This window comes from Protomyctophum parallelum, assembly GCF_964188405.1.
Source record: "Protomyctophum parallelum genome assembly, chromosome: 1".
NCBI classification, from domain to species: Eukaryota; Metazoa; Chordata; class Actinopteri; order Myctophiformes; family Myctophidae; genus Protomyctophum; species Protomyctophum parallelum.
This window is the reverse complement of record NC_139697.1, coordinates 15,054,153-15,072,089: the sequence shown is the minus strand read 5'-3', so window position 1 is coordinate 15,072,089 and position 17,937 is coordinate 15,054,153. Positions and strand designations below refer to the sequence as shown.

The 17,937-nt window shown below is 42.4% G+C and overlaps 1 protein-coding gene across 1 annotated transcript in view; it reads left to right on the top strand.

Annotated features, from left to right (window-relative positions):
* Window positions 1-2,867: 2,867 nt before the first annotated feature.
* galnt12 (UDP-N-acetyl-alpha-D-galactosamine:polypeptide N-acetylgalactosaminyltransferase 12) overlaps window positions 2,868-17,937 on the top strand; it is a 42,939-nt gene continuing 27,869 nt past the window's right edge. The window contains exons 1-4 of the mRNA XM_083788042.1: window positions 2,868-3,924; window positions 5,562-5,841; window positions 9,021-9,190; window positions 16,791-16,980. Of these exons, the coding sequence (XP_083644168.1) occupies window positions 3,804-3,924; window positions 5,562-5,841; window positions 9,021-9,190; window positions 16,791-16,980 (761 nt within the window). The 5' untranslated portion in view covers window positions 2,868-3,803. The remainder of the gene's footprint in view (window positions 3,925-5,561; window positions 5,842-9,020; window positions 9,191-16,790; window positions 16,981-17,937) is intronic.

Here is a 17,937-nt window from a genome sequence, read left to right as displayed (position 1 = left end):
TGACCCAGCGTAAAGACACTGTGTTGAAGACGTGGACAGCCATCCTCTGAGAGCTGAAAAGGGACCCTCCATAGCCAAAGGTGTACACCTTATGTTCCACTGTGACGGCAGCGTGATCCTTTTCAACGAACAGCGGGAAGATTGGTCTGTTCCTCAATATTCCAACGTCCCATTGTCAGTTTGCTGTTCCGAAGGACCAGGTCTGGTCAGATCAATGGACCGTCGGCATATCGACGTCCGCGACACGAGCTCATACAGCCCATTGTTCCGAAAGTAAATGGGCCCCCGAGTGCCACGAAACAAGCTTGTATATCTGTTATTTATTTTTCAATAGCTAAAATAATGGTTAAAGTGGCTAAAAGCGAAGGTGGGGTTAGGGGCATTAACACAGCATGAAGCCTGCATGTATATGGATAATACAGCAGGTGTAATGGAAGATAAGCCTTGTTTGTTTTCAGATTATGAACGTGACGTCTCGTGACAGTGGGAAACAAAACAAAAGATTACATCTGCCACATTGTCCATTAACTTCTCGTCAAGTCAACAGTAGATAACACTCGTTATAGTTCCTGTATTTAGGCTACAAGCTAAGCTATAGAGCAGAATGTCCATTAGCCTTGTCGAGCCATGCGGCCAATAGGGCAGGAGCCTATCTGCTGTTTCTGTAGCGTGAGGCAATGCGTGGCTTTGGAAATGACGTCATAGTAGTCTAACGTTTGTTTAAGGCACTTCTAACAAAAATCTCATGGCAGCCAAGTCTATGGACTTTTAATGTTTGTTTAGGAAACTGACGTGCCGACATGAGACGCAACGTGGCCAATATAAATACACCTTGTGTTGTATTGTGACTGGTTTCGTTTTATATAAACACACTGCATACATTCATGTCTCGAAGTGTAGATAGTGGCAGTGAATCTGCAATGAATGAAAATGACTCTGCCGCATATGTGTAGGATTCTAAAAGTCAAAAGTTTCATTTCAACATTACCAGGCACCCCTCACTTTTTTTTTTTTTACTTTACTGGAGTATTTCCAGTTCTCAATGCTTCAATTTACATCTACTCAAAGGAAAGGAAAGGTATTTATCCAGGGTAACTGGACTAAGCTCAATAACTTGTTTACAGCCAGGCCCTGCTCATAGAACATTTCATGGTAGGGGTTCAATGCCTTGTCCAAGGGCACTTCAGTCCACTACATCTCCACTACATCTCCACTAACTAAATCTTTGGATTTATTTTTTAGGCCTTTGGTTATTTGAATATAGCCGATCGATCTACTAGCTCACAACGCATCACTTGCTTGTAGATCAGCTATTTTCAAAGGTTTTTTATACATTTGGAAATGGGGACATTCCTTCCCTGGCCTACTTGGAACGATGCAAGTTGGAAATGCATGCCCCACCCAGTTATGTCTGTGTCCCTTTTATGCCCATATATGGAGTTCTTTGTCAGGCATGCTCAAATGTCAATGTGATGTCAGATCAGGCCAGCTCCATATATGGAGATCTAGGTGTGATCAATAAAGAGGTCAAATTAAGCAGCTCATTGCATTTATTTAAAAAAACTCTTAAAAACAATATGATAGACAATTATAAAGTGGATTGATATCATAAAAGTATACCCACAATACTCCTTCATCCCTTGTGTTTATTATTATTACTATTATCATCATCATTGTCATTACCATTATTATTATTATTATAATTTTTGTTGTACTTTTCCGTTTTTTGTTTGTATGTTTTTTTTTTTTTTTTTTTTGTCTTGTTTTTGTTTTGTTATGTTTGTTTTGTTTTGTTTTTTTCTGTCTGTTTTGTTTTTTTGTTTTGTTGTATCTTCATCCTTTTTATAGCTATTTTGAATATTAAAAGGGCTGGCTTTATAAGCTGAGGCTTCTGCCAAACAATCCCTTTTGGTCAAAACAGAAAACCCTGAATACATTGTATAAGGTGTGTGTGGCTAATTTGGGCCCTGTCCAGAGCCTCTAGAGTGGTGCCGGCTGGGCACTGGCCTACTTGGAAATGAATGCCCCACCCAGCTATTATGTCTGTGTCCCTTGTATGCCCATAAGGGCAGAGGCTTTTGTGGCGGTTCTGGACAACGGTGTATACGACGGACTCAACAGCGGGCACAGCACTATGTGGTGGCATGGAATATGTGTGTCGAATTTGAAAAATCTTGTCTAGGGGTTTTCTCTTTTTCTGAGGTAATCTCTCTGCGATATCGGTAGAGGGCACAGTGGAGTATTACTAAAAGTATTTTTGTTCCGGTGGAAAGAAATGTGTTTATTATTATTATTATTTTTTTTCTAGTAAAAAGTCAATGCCCCCTCCCCCCCTTTACAGAACATATTTCTATGATGTTTTGGTGTAGTCATTCTCTGATGAATTGAAAATGGTGGACCCTGGTGTAAACCAGTGTAACGCTTTATCAGTGTGTTGTCCACACAGTAACATAACAGCCCTTGTATTGAGTTGTGCTTTCATGTGAAATGTAGGCTACCCATTCTGCAAACCGTTACGAAAATGAAAGCCTCATGGGCATGGGTACCGAGGCTAGCAAACTGTTAATAAATACTTCAATCAATATATTGTCATTAAATGTTCAGATTAATTGAATATAAAGGACCCCGATGGAAATAAGCCACGTGTTTTCTTGGGTTTAGTTAAATCCTCTTTAATAACACATGATGTAGCACTAGCAGACCTTAATTGTATTGGAACTGTACTAAGTACAGTCCGTATTATTAGTTTTCAATCAATCAGTCGTAGACAGTGGGCGATACTTTTATTTTGAAACCAAACCGGGAAACAGCGCCGACACACGTCTCCTGTCTAGACGCACCTTGCCAGCCCGGGTTGAACTTTCTCTCCAAAACTTCAAGACAAGTAGCTGAAACGAGCCGAGCCGCTACATGTAGCCAGCCAACCTGAGCCGGCTACTATAGAGTCCCGTTAGCCGTTACAAGTAACACAGACAAGCAACAGACAGTTGGACTCTTGGAATGGATACAATGATGCCACGATGAAAAACAAACCTCAATAAGGGCAGCCGGCAGCGCGAAGATTAAAACGCATCCGACAACAAGTTTAAAGGGACATGATCGGACTGTTGGTAAAACTTTTCTGAACAGATTGCCGAAGAAGCAGGAAGGACGTCGGATCCATGATGCAGCCAGCCAACAGAAGAGAAGACGCCGCGGCTATTTAAACCCCCCCGTACAATGATGATTTGACCTGGATTTCACACTGATAATCCCTGCTGGAGCCTGGAGGTGTAAACACACGTTACCTATACCCTACAATACTCCTGCTAATCCTACGATCCTTGTCCAATGACCATTATCATACCACAGCACGTCTACGGGCTCAGACAGCGAGACGCGACGCGAGAGGCGTGTTCCGTTCAATCATCAATATATAACTGGCCCCTTATCAAGATGAAGTGAACGTCTGGTTTAGCTGCATGGAACTCAACTCAACTTCGCCTCCGAGACAAAGTTGACCAGCCCCGCAGCGCTATAGCTACTCCCCCTCCCCTCCCTTCCCAAAAGACTTATTTTCTAAAACTGTCGCTGCGTAAAAATGCTGGATTGTTTAATACGCGTTTCTGTTATAGTGCCAGCCAGGTTGAGTTGCGTGTGTGTGTGTACGGTACCGTATAGGGTGGTAGAATGAGTGTGTGCCGGTTACTGGGTGTTGTTGGCAGTGCCAGGAAGAAGAAGACATGATGGCAACTGAACGACCGTTGACTCCAACGACATAAAGGAAGGAAGGAAGAGGGTTTTTTTTAGACACGTAGAAGTAGATGATGGCAACGCTGTGCGGCCGCAGGACCAACCGAGCCCGGCTGCTGCTGCTGCTGATCGGGGCGAGTCTGGTGGGATACCTCCTGCTGCTCAGGAGCCACGCCACCGCCGGGGCCAGTGGTAGGGGCCGTGTGGGTGGGTGGGTGCTACTCAGTACTCACTCACTTTATTTTATTTTATTTTTGAGGGGCGCTAGCCTTTCCTATGTCCAGCTTTGAGCGTTCGTGTAAACACACACATTGTCCTTTTTGATTGATTGATTGATTTAAATATGTATTAACAGTTTGCAGAATTACAGTACATTTCAAGCACAAACTCAATACAAAGACTGTTAACTGTGAGTGGACGACCCAATTAAGCATTACACTTGTTTACAAGAGGGTCCACCATGTTCAATTCATCAAAACATTTAGAGACGTACAAATAGACACTACTATATAGACAAAGAACAGAACAGGAATTCATCATATATTCATCCTAACACAAACATTGGATGCCATTGATGATGAATGGCCAGTTTTGAGTGTTTGTGAAAACACGAACATTGAGTGCCATTCACAACGAATGGCCAGTTTTGAGTGTTTGTGAAAACACGAACATTGAGTGCCATTCACAACGAATGGCCAGTTTTGAGTGTTTGTGCAAACACGAACATTGTTTTAACACAAACATTGAAGACAAAAGTGAGGACACAAATTGTGATTGGTCGAAATGAGATGATGTATGATGACGATAGACTTAAGTTCACACAGGTGTGATATATAAAAAAGAATTACCACCACCAGTGAAAAAGTAGGCCTACTCAATTGTTGTAGCTAAAGTACCATTGCCAATACTGCAATGCAGAAATATAGGCCTACTCTGTTACGACTCACGAGTGAAAGACTGGAATTCAAAATGTAGGCTACTTGACTAAATAAAAGTAGGCCTACTGGCTTCAAAATTTACTTGAGTGTAGTACTGAAAGTACTCGTTATGCAGAATGTGTCCCATTTAAAGTTTTCAAATGTATAATATTCGTTTGAAAATGGATCTACATACAAGCATGGTGAGCTTGTAGATCGGCTATTTTCAAATGCCTGAAATGTAAACTTATAGTTTTTGTATTGACTTGTGCTTTTGTTTGAAATGTATACCCATTCTCTAACCGTGAAATAAAAACTTCAAAGGTGTCTGAAGTGGGTAATGCATGTTTTGTAAAAGTAAGTGTAAAAGCTCTGTTGCAAGTAAAAGTCATGGTATTCAAAACGTATGCACTTAAGTAAAAAATGCAAAGCTATTCAAAGTAGGGAAAGTATGCAAAGGTCAAAGTATAGGCTACTTTAAAGTAGGCATATTGAGCTGTTCTTGAGCTTAGTCCAGTTATCCTGCAGGGTAAACAATAAACATAGTATCCTTTCCTTACTATACTAGAGTGTTGTTAGCTAAGTGTCGTGCCACAGAGTGTCTACTTATTAATTAGTCGTCTGATTAGTTTCCCAGGCTAATTACCAAAAAGCGGCACAAATTAGCTGACATCACCCTACGATACCTTAATGTATACTTCTGTAGAATGATGGTTTAGTTAAAAATAAGTATTTTGGTCTCTAAATGGTCTCGTACTCCTTTTTCGTTTTTGTGTAGGACGTTGTTGTACTGTTAAGTAACTTGAAAAATAACCATAAAAACGTGTGTAATAATATTGTGAATTGTGATACAGCTTGGGAAAGAAAATGATTGTGATATTATGCTTTTTCCATATCGCCCACCCACCGTAGCACACGGACTGCCCGAGGCCGCCGCACAGCGAGGAGAGGTGGATGTGGAGGTGGAGGAGAGGGAGGTGGCGAGGAAGCAGCGTCTCAAGAGGCCGGTGTACGAGAAGCCGTTCCCGTTGGACCTGAGCGCCCCGGGGGAGATGGGGGCGGCCGTCAAGCTCAGCCTGGACGCGGAGGAGAGGAGGAAGGAGGAGGACGGCATCAAGAAGCACCAGATCAACACCTACGTGTCCGAGAGGATCTCGCTGCACCGCACGCTGCCCGAGAGATGGAACCCGCTGTGAGTGGAATTTAGAACTCATTCCCTGCCAGGGTCGTTTTTTATACACATCTTTCTTTTTTTATTATGGTTTGCCCAGAGGGCCAGGGACATCTTTCACATCTTTGGGGGCGGGTGGGGGGGTGGGGGGTTATTGATTCAAAATGGTCACAATCTCTAATATCTACCGAGTAGTATGCTTCCCTGTCGTTAAGCAACGCTCGCTTCCTCTGCGGTCCCGGTCCGTCAATGAAATGATTCCCCGCCCGTCCGCCATCACGACGTGTCGCGAGCTTGTAGATCGGCCCATATTCACTACTACTTAAACATTTGTTTTCTAATTTATGGAATTTCTTTGAACTTTCTTTTATTTCTTCGGGGAAAAAATAATTGAATTTATTTTTAATTGCCTTTTTGGGACTTTTTTTTAAATGTTTTGAAATAATAATAATTAAAAAAACATTTTGAGAAAGGAAAAATAAAGCGAACCATAAAAATGTGTCTGCGACCCACTGTTTGGGAAGCAGTGGTCTATATGGCACTGCATGGTGGAAAATGATGCCCATTCTGACACCCATATTATGACACATGGTGAAGGGGGTTGGGGGGGTGAGATCATAGTTGGGTGTGTCTTACTTTTAGTTTAGGCCAGTGGCAAGCTTAACCGCTTGATCCACAAGTATCCCTAAGTATTCTGGGGGGAAATATCAGCCAAAAGGTTACCGATCTACAAGCTCACAGTCACAACTGCACATCACGTTGCAATTGGGTCCTTTTTAAGAACTTTAATGATTCCCTCCCTTAATTTTCAGTTTCCTTGACCAGTTCTCTTTAACGATTTGTATAGTGTGGGGTTACAAAATACAAATGGACCTTTTTGCAGGGCTGTAACTCTGAGAGTACCAAATGGAATCTGTTTGGTTCCATTTGTACACTCTAAGAGTTATGGTTGTCCTTGCTATTGTAATTGTATAGCAGAGGCAAAGTCCACATAGCAACTCTGACAGTGTGATAAAACCGCCTTCCCAAACTGTTTCAAGTGATGTAACCGATTATCTGTTTCCTCAATTCCTCTCTTGGCCGCTTCAGGACTTCCTTGTATACACTCACACCTCAAAACCACTAAACCTGTTCATGCTATTAGCATATTACTTGTACTACTGCTTATTTCTGACCTTTACACAAGGTGTTGTATTGTATTTTCCATTTATTTGTCTAAAATGAGTTGAGGGCTAGGGATGTGTGTGGGAGAGCATGAGCACGCTATCTGTATCTGGTTCCATGTACAGTTTCAACTCGGACCCATTTCACTAGTAAAGGGTTTCATTTGTTAATAGATCTAGGACAGGTTGGATTTGCTTGATACCCTTAATACCCTTAAACCCATTTTGACCTGAGGACGATTAAAAAAATGTCTGTTTGAAAATGACAGTTTTCTGAAAAAGCTATGTTTCTATGTCAGTCGTTTCCTCGATTTTTCAAACATAGCAGACCTACAAGCTCATAGCTCTACTCTACTCTACTCTACGAGTTTGTAGATCTGCTATTTTTCAATAGCTAAAGCATAACATGATGCTAACACCAAAAGTGGGTTAAAGATCCAGTAGGTAATAGATGTTGTGACGGGTGACAAAGGGTGACAAAAGAAACACCTGAATAACTGAGTGGACACACAATGAATTTGACCTAGATTTCTGTTTTTATTGAGCCCACCTGAGAAGCAGAAGGTCCACTGTTCGATTCTCGGCCCTGGCAATGTGTTTCCTCTGTCACCCGTCTAGGGAAATATACAATAAATAATACAATCTATTCCCTACTGGATCTTTATGAAGGGTATCATTCTGGGAGACAAATGTAGACCTAGATTTATTAACCAATTGATTGATTGAATAGGTTTTTTTAGACTGAATGTATAAACGGCAAAAGAGTACAGTCAAACACTCCAAAAGGGATTGCACCAATCATCCTTGCGGTCTTGTTTCCATTTAGGCCATTGCAATCAATTCATAGACATGACATGAACAATAACGACAACAAAATTAAACCCTCTACTAGTCTAGTCCGAGTTGAAACCAGATATGTGCATTTTGCATCCCAAAACGCAGTTTATATTTAAGGGACGCAATACAACAACGACCTCTGCATCCACGGGATACAATACTGTACTGTTTTTTTATTCTAGTTTTTTTTACTATAGCTTTAGTTATAATAATCATTTCTTCTTCTGTTTTCTACATGAATATAACCACATTATAACCATATAAAATGAAATGGGAGTTAGATGCTGCAATTTGTAAAAAAAATGGCAAAATATGACTCCTAACGTCGCTGAAGTGGGACTCATCAAATGTCCCTGGGACTCATCTAAAAGAGCATCCCTGCATCCCGGGACTCATTACATTGAAAACCTATTTACACCACTGTGAAACTGTACTTTGAACTTTTTCTTCCATCTACCAGTACATCAAATCTCTTTGAAAAAGGTTGCCACTCTACAAGCTCAAGCGATGCTCACAACATATTGCAACTAGGTTTGGGGAGCAGTGGCGTGCACAGTCGACATTTAGAGGGGCAGGTGCTCAAGTGAAAAAAAGGGCACCTTGTGCAGCACGTGGCACCGGCCGGTTGCCTTAACCCATTCTGACCTGAGATCAGATTCTAAAAATGTCTGTTTGAAAATGACAGTTTTCTGAAAAAGCTATGTTTCTATGTCAGTCGAAAATAGCAGATCTACAAGCTATGAGCTTGTAGATCTGCTATTTTTCAATAGCTAACACCACAAGGGGTACCCGCCCAAAATGGGTTAATAGTGTGAGTTTTTTAGATTTTGGGGCATAAATAATATATTAGAAGCTTCTTTTTTTTAATCAAGAATTGATCAATGTCACCATGGTCCACACACTGTACACGTGTACAGTGTGGTTTTTTTTCTTTCAAAAGGGCACATTGCTGTCCAGAGGGCCAAGGGCAGGTGCTCTATAGCACCACCTAGTGTCTACCTGTGCACGCCACAGTTGGGGAGGAACCGGACATCAAGGAACCCCTGAGGGTCCCTGGACACCACACTGTCCTAGATTGTTTTTAAATGATCGGATCGGTACTCGAGTTCTGGGTATTAGGGAAGGAACAAAATGCCACCGGTGGTACATTCTCTACCGTGTCCATTGCTAACACTCGCCCCGTCCTTATGCCTGGTCCAGATGCAGGGATCTGCAGTATGACTACAGCTCGCTGCCCACCACCTCGGTGGTCATCGCCTTCTACAACGAGGCCTGGTCCACGCTGCTCAGGACGGTCCACAGCGTGCTGGAGACGTCGCCCGACGTCCTGCTCAAAGAGGTGGTGCTGGTGGACGACTACAGTGACAGAGGTATGGAATGGATGGACAGAAACCTGATAGAAGTCGCTTGTTTTCAACCTTTTTCACATCACGGTCCATATTTTATTTGGCTTTTATTCACTATTTTAAAAGGGACATTTCACCGCTGGCAGTCACTCAATGTTCATTGCAGAGCCCGATTGGTCATTCCCGGATGCCATTCCCCAAAAGGCCCCCGCCCGCCCGCCCTGCGCAAAGTCGGCAAAGAGCGTTTCCAGGAATTTCCAGGAATTACATTTTGGTCAGGCAAGATGTGTTAAACACATTTGGGTAGATTTTGAAGGTGCGTTTTACCAATGGAAATACATAAATTGGCCTCGCTCTGCGCACATTCGTATTATGAAAGGCATATCGGCCCGTGTTGAACGCACTGACCCGTGTTGAACGCACACACATTATGGCTTACCGCGGTCCTGAATATTTTAGCATTGTGGGAGTGTCCATATGTTAATTATTTTCGCTTTGCGCAATTTGCTATTAAGCCCCTTGACCTAAAGACACTCAGCGCATAACGATTAGACGTGGGTCTGACCACCTCATAAACGCAAAAAGCACTGTTTGATTTGACACTTGAGCGGCTCTGGGAAGCTGGTAGAGTGTTGCCATGTCTGTTTATTATAAGCGGCTTATTTTTCTGTAAAGTTGCTTTCTGTGTAGTTGTTTTTCTTGTTTCTAAAGTGGTTATTTGGGCTTTTCTCCTAATGTTGTTTAAACCAGTGATCCTCACACAGCACATTCCGATGACAATGATCCCCAGATGAATGCATTTGCCCAACTAAGGACAGCTAATCCAAAAATTAAATAAAAAGATTACTTTTGAAAATAGCAGATCTATACCAGCTCACAATGCATCACATTCATTCATTAAAACTATGAACTCTGACTGCAGGGGGATATATAATGATCATTATAACAATGTGCAAGAACATATTTAAAAAGAAGGAAGAACTTTATATTTGTGGACAATCAAAATATGTTTTTTTATTTTAATGTGGTGTCATTCAAATTAATCTGGATATGGCAGACTCACTATTTAGAAAATAAAAACATGGCACTTCATTTAAAATAGGTTACAGACCCCTGTTATATGCGCTTATTTTTATAGACCTATTTACTTGTTTTTATGAGACATGGCAGTTTTGCGTCTTTTTTAAAAGAATGTTGAGATTAGAAACGGCCATAATTCTTTCATTTCTCAACCTTAAAAATAAATAAAAACATCTCCATAATCCGTGGGAAATGTGCTTTCATATGCTGTATCACACCCGATTCAAGTCTCCTTCAATAAAATGCTACGAGCGAACTCAGCGAAGACCATACCATCGGGGCCACAGCATTACGCAGCACGCATTCAACTCATTCCTTCGTCGTGACTTGAATGAAATAAAATATAATAAACGTTATTTTACTGGTGTTTTTCAATAGAAACAAATAAAGAGCGTGTGTAGGCTACTGTGTGCAAGTGCAACAGTGCATATACATGCATGCACTAGGCTATATTTCTTCCGTGTCGGGATGGTGATTGAGCTCTTCAAGTTCACAGCCCGTTTGGTCTTTCATAAAAAAACGTTGATATTAGCCTATAAACACTCATGGTTCTCTCATTTCTCAACCGTTTTATTAAATGTAAAAATCTCCATATTCCTTAGGAATCTTGCTTTCATTCGCTGTATGGTACATGGTTCTATCGTTATCGAATTAATTAATTAATTGCCAATTTGCCAATATGCTGCTATCTACTCGCAATTCCATTCCGATCTGAAAGGTGGGTCTGTTCTTTTGAGGCATAAAGGTGACAGCATGCAGTGCAATAGGAATAATTAACCCAAATGTGACAAAGGCATGTCATGTCTTCTATGGTGCCAGCCTGAAGAAATGTCATACCACGATCCCCAAAGTGCGCATTCCGTATGTGACATCAGCTGACTGGTAAAGAGAATAGTACGGACATGTTGATTGGGTACGTCTCAAACACGCCTTAAACACACCCATGACTAATTCAAGGCCGTTTTGCGCACTCCGCGGGGTGTCAAAAGCGCTTCTTAACATGCCCAAAATTGCAATATGACATACTACACGCCCCCAGATCATAATACTGTAATTAGATTAGTAATATAGAAGTAAGTAAAATAGAAGTCCTAAATCGACCCCGTTGTGTGCCCACACAACACTTTCAAAATAGTAACCCAGGGTGCCCACTTTTTACATTCATTTTTTTTTACATTTTGTTTTTGCTAAGACGTCTACAGACGTCTTGGGCACTATAGCGGGATTTCCCAGGACGTCTGTGGACGTCTTGGGCTCACAACCTGTTTTAACAGATGTTATGAGGACTGAGTTAGTGCACAGAGATCCATTCAATCCAGGACCAGATTTTTCTTACCCCAGAGACCAAAATGAGCTTTCCATACATGCTTTAATATTACAGAGTTGGCTTTCATACTCCACAAAAAAAAATGCTGTGTATTGTTTTTGCTGTAAGCTCTTTTCTACAAAAGACTACAACATAATAATGACTGGTCAAATATCAATGCTGTTCTTCTGCAAAGCCATGAGGGTAGTTCTGAACACACAAGTAATATGATTAAGTGGAGAGAACTTAATCTACGCCTAACGTCGCGGACAGACGCTAGTTGGCCATATTCAAATGACACTTTTGGACGGCTGAAAGAACGAGATGGCGAGATGTCCTTACACGGTTCATAAGTATCACCCAGTCTCATGGCTGAAAGAAACCTAGCATTCACCCCTGAATGCTGGTCATCAAAACAACTCTTCCAACCAGATAATGGAAACTTCCTGAAAGAGGTTGAGTTTCCGGCCCGCGGGCGTGAGACCCCCCCCCCCCCCCCTAGTCCAGGAAGGAAGGGAGACCAATGAATTTTGAAATACTAAAATATCTAAAACCCACATATTACACAAACAAAAAACCGAGGAAAGTGTTCTAAATGTTCTAAAAATCCTTTTTTTTTTGCAAAGGGGTGAAGTGGCCCATTTTAACCTATTGTTCGTGAGTGTATACATGTTTTTTTTTCATCATAACATGATGCTAACACCAAAATGGGTTCCCGTTCAGAATGGGTTCCAAAGCCATGCCCATGATGTAAGTTGAGATAATGTATTTGCCTTTTATTACTATTTGAAAAACATTTTAAAATAGTTCAACTAGCCGATCTACATCGACACCTTGTGAGCTTGTAGATCGGCTATTTGAACTATTTTGATATACATTTTTCAAAATGGTAAAAACTGGCAAATACGTTTAGGGATAAAGGGTAAGGGCCCTTTAACCCTAAGGGCCCGTAGTTTCTCTCTGTCGTTTTTTATCTGGCAGGCTATAACCAACCAGGGCCCTGTATGCAAATATGGGGCGGGACATTGCAGGGTAAAAGAAATGGAATACTCAGAGGGACGAGACTAATATCCACACAGTGATATTTATATCACTACGCAAGGCTAGGTTGATATATTGCAAGACCAGTCCTCCCAATGTTGACTTTGAACCCCAGATTTGTGTGTACTCTGTCAACAGGTTTCTATCAGACTGCAAAGTAATTAAAAAGTACTTAAGGTTGTTGCCAGTCACAGGAAGGAATGTGCTCACTGACTCTACGGTATAGCATTTAAGTTGGGGCATCACTCTCCCCTATTTTGTCTACTAGCTCACACTGTGTGTGTGTGTGTGTGTGTGTGTGTGTGTGTGTGTGTGTGTGTGTGTGTGTGTGTGTGTGTGTGTGTGTGTGTGTGTGTGTGTGTGTGTGTGTGTGTGTGTGTGTGTGTGTGTGACTGCACGCACGTTTGCGTGGCTGCGTGCGTGCGCGTAATATGTCTGCTGCTGCTGCATTTTTCAGAGACAGTTTAAATGGGCATGGCAGCCATATTGACATGAAATGGCAGGGTAAATACAGGTGTTGCTAACGATACCACCTGTAATTAAGGCTCCATTCCATTCGGAGTATAGCGGCAGTCTTTTTCTTTCCACTGTGAGCCGTGGGTGCAGAACAATATAAAACACTCACACGCTGGTTGACCTGAATGGAATGCAGCCCGTAATTACTTTCAAAGTAAAGCATGCTAAATTGATGCAGCACCGGTTACTACATTCCCAGAGTAACTTTGCTATAGATCAGGGCAACTGTTTGACATGCCCATGTTTTTAATGTTTTAGTCAGTGTTTAATTATGACACCATATCAAATCAAAATAAAATGTTTTTTATTGACTATTTTTCAATATCCTTCACACTTGCTAGGGGACAGTGTTGGGGGTGTTGCATGGCACCCGTGGGTGCTTGCTAGGGGACAGTGTCGGGGGTGTTGCATGGCACCCGTGGGTGCTTGCTAGGGGACAGTGTCGGGGGTGTTGCATGGCACCCGTGGGTGCTTGCTAGGGGACAGTGTCGGGGGTGTTGCATGGCACCCGTGGGTGCTTGCTAGGGGACAGTGTCGGGGGTGTTGCATGGCACCCGTGGGTGCTTGCTAGGGGACAGTGTCGGGGGTGTTGCATGGCACCCGTGCCTAAGGTTGCCTACTCCTACTTTTTCAGTAACGGGATCTTCTCCATCTCTCCAGTTAACCCATTCTGACCTGAGATCAGATTCTAAAAATGTCTTTCCCGCCCAGAATGGGTTAACAGACAAATACACTTTCAGGTCAGACATTTTTGATCGGCGATATTTGTGTCTCGTAATAATTGCAGCGGAGTAAAAAGTACAATGAACATAGGCTGCTGAGAGTAAAAGTACAGTACAGTACAGTACAGTACAGTACAGTACAGTACAGTACAGTACAGTACAGTACAGTACAGTACAGTACAGTACAGTACAGTACAGTACAGTACAGTACAGTACAGTACAGTACAGTACAGTACAGTATTGGAAAATGGAGAACCTGAGAACATGCACTTACTTACTTACTTGCTTCACTGGCTAAAAAAAGAAAAACTTTAATGAAGGTTTCTCTACTAAAATAAAATGATGAAGCATCTAACGAGGCCTTAACTGTGAATCCCTTTTTAATATAGGCAAAAATTCCCGCCCCTGTATGCTCTGTCACATTTGTAATTATATCCGATTGGTGACATAGCAACGAGGTGATTAAAGATGCCGTGAGGATGTGTGCAGACTCTCTCTCATTCATGACAAAGTTAACCCATTTTGGGCGGAAGCATCATGTTATGCTTTAGCTATTGAAAAATAGCAGATCTACAAGCTCATAGCGCGCCACCGAGTGGCGCGCTACGAGCTTGTAGGTCTGTTATTTTTGAAAAATCGAAGAACGACTGACATAGAAACATAGCTTTTTCAGAAAACTGTCAGGATTTAGAAGACATTTTTAGAATCTGATCTCAGGTCAAAATGGGTTAAACTCATTATGTAATTGCATTTTCCTAACCCATTCAATCCGGGAAAGCATCTAGTGTCATTTTCGGTTTGTGGTTCTCAAAGTGGGGTCCGGGGACCCCCAGCAAGACGGAGTTAATGCCGTCACAATCATTTTAACCACTTTAACCATTATTTTATACTTTGGCTATTCAAAACAAATGGCAGATATACAAGCCCACAGCGCGTCACTTCATGCCACGCTATATGACCTTGTAGATCTGCTATAAAAACAAAACCTTAAATGTGTTGCATATTTTTAAACTGAAAAGGAAAGGAAAAAACAGCGCCCTTTTTTCCTTTGAATTTATTGACGGAGTCAACTGTCTGTCTCGAGAGAGAGACTAGAGATTTAGTAGACATCTGGAGAAGCAACATCAGGTCTTTGTGGTTTAAACGCTGTAAAGTGCTGTCGTCCCGAGAATGTAAAGTACTGTCGTCCCGAGAATGAACTAACTTCAGCAGGGAGACAATGGTGGAAAAACCAAAGAGTCTCCTGCTCCCTTTTCTTTTTAAATTAAAACGCACCAAGTATAGCTAAATAATTATAGATAAGACCTCGACGAATTATGTGTTTTAAAATCCCTTCACCTCGTCGCCAACAATTTCCATGCATATTTTGTTCCTCTCTCTCATTTAGTGAATGTCACCGGACACTTGAGTCTAATGAGTACACCTTCATCACTGACTGTCCTGCTGTTACCTTTTGTCCCCAAAATGTTCCCGGGCTAAAATTATAATGGACCATATATTATTCGCATGGCGGCCATGTTGGCAGGGTGGCAGGGCTGGGGAACGTCGTTGACGCCGCCCTACCCTACTGACCCTGCACAAGCAAACAGTGAAATACATGCACAAGCAACGGAGTGCATGGCGCTCCAAGGTTTCGCGCCCAAATCAAGAAAATCAAGTAGAGTGCTTCAAATGTCCACTGAGCAACTTCCATTGAAATGAATAGCAGGGCGAGGGGCGGTCTAGTTTATATATTACTCTATGGTAGCAACGGGTGGCCAGTGGCGTGCACAGATAGACACTAGGGGGTGCTAGAGCACCCCCTGCCCCTTTGGCAATGTGCCCCTTAAAAATGCAGAAAAAAATCATTTTTTGTACAGTATGTGGACCATGTTGACATTGATCAATTCTTGATAAAAAAATATTATTTAGGCCCCAAAATCTATAAATCTCACACTATTAAGACAACTGGCCGGTTCCACGCGCTGCACAAGGTGCCCTTTTTTTCACTTGAGCACCTGCCCCTCTAAATGTCTGTGCACGCCACTGCAGGTGGCATTTCATCAGTGGTGGAAAGTAACAATGTACATTTACTCAAGTGAGCACCTGGTTATTCCTTTTTTTCTCTCCTCACATTTACTCAAGTACTGTACTTGAGGTACTTTACTGGGAGAATTTCCAATTTTCAATACTTTTACTTCGATTCCTTTAATGATTCCAATAGGGAGGTCTGTACGAAATGATCGTTCCATTTGTACACTCTCAAACTTTAACATTTTCACCATACATGTGATGAAGTCCACATTCACACTCCAGCTCTGACGGCGTGTAAAAACTACGGTTCAAGAAACGGTTCCAAATAATTATGATGGCACAATGGTTGGATCGGATTCATCCGGTTCCGGGATCCCGACCCAACCCTGGTCACACCATGACGTGGCTCTCCCTCCATCTGCACCAGGTCTTCTTTGTGTATTTAAGATAACGGAGAAAGAAAAGCAAACTCTGGGCCGGAATTACACACAACTGCCTTGAGCTACGCCCGTGTAAGCACACACTCACTCGGCCGGGTACACACACACACACACACACCTCGGTACACGGATATGCGCACGCACACTCGCACGCACGCGCACACACACACAAGACTCTTATCTACCTGAATGTAACAAGCATTCTGATAGACTGGTGTTATCCATTCAGCAATATTGTATTACTGTTCCTTTTGTACGTTTTTACAAACTGTTATAGTATTTAATCAATCAATGCAAACGTTGGTCATAGACATGCCAACAGTCATTAGTCAGACAACCCCGTGCTGCGGGTTAAAAATCACCCGTGGCTCCAGACATGCGTGGCGGGTTAAAACTAACCCGTGCCGCGGGTTAAAAAAAAATCACCCGTGGCTTTCTGTGAGCTTAGGGTATTTGGGGGGAGGGTGTCTGTCTCATGGTGTGTCTATCCTGTCTTAACTCCGCAGCTCACCTGAAGGAGCCGCTGGAGAACTACATCGCGGGCCTCAGGAAGGTGCGTCTGGTCCGCGCCACCAAGAGGGAGGGGCTGGTCCGAGCCCGCCTGCTCGGCGCCTCCATCACCACCGGGGACGTGCTGACCTTCCTCGACTGCCACTGCGAGTGCCACGAGGGCTGGCTGGAGCCCCTGCTGCACAGGTGGGGAGACCCCGTTGGTGGGCGACCGGCGACCGCGCCTCTTTTTGAGATTTAGGACGGTGGTTCCCCCCAACCTTTTCATGTCAAGGACCCCCCAAATTGACACTAATTAGCCCCGCGGACCCCCATTTGAAAAGATATGCCACTGACCCCCATAAGATAAGATTTTTATGTCTCTAAGCAATGATTCTCAACCCGTTTAATTTCAAGGACCCACAGTTTGACATGCATATTAGTCTACAGACCCCCGTTTAACCCATTCTGACCTGAGATCAGATTCATACGAGGTTTCCGCCGGACACACACTGGTCTGATGAACCCATTCTGACCTGATATCAGATTCTAAAAATGTCAGTCGTTCTTCGATTTTTCAAAAATAGCAGACCTACAAGCTCGTATCGCGCCACTCGGTGGCGAGATATGAGCTTGTAGATCTGATATTTTTAAATAGCTAAAGCATAACATGATGCTGACACCAAAATGGGTGCCCGTTCAGAATGGGTTAATGGCATTTCTATCTCTGAGACCCCAATTTATATTGTAAAATCGATATGAATTTAACGGGTCCATTTGGTTCCATTTGTACACTCAGAGTTCCAGACCCATAAGGGTCCATTTGGTTCCAAACTATCATTTAGCTGGGGACCCCCTGGAACTTCCTCAAGGACTTTTCAGAAATTAGAATGGAATTGCAACCAAGATAATTTCATGAATAAAAAAAAAGAAAAAATAAATATTATAATTTTTTATTTTTTTACAAACTATAAAAATATACAAACTAGCAGATCTACAAGCTACAAGCTGTTTTATTTTGTTATGTATTGTTTTGGTTTCATGAAAGGCGCTATAAAGTTTGGAAACCTAACTTTAGCTTATCATTTCTCGCCCCTCAACCAGTCCATTGTAACCAGATAGACTGATATATTGAAGGGGAGAAACCAGTCCATTGTAACCCGA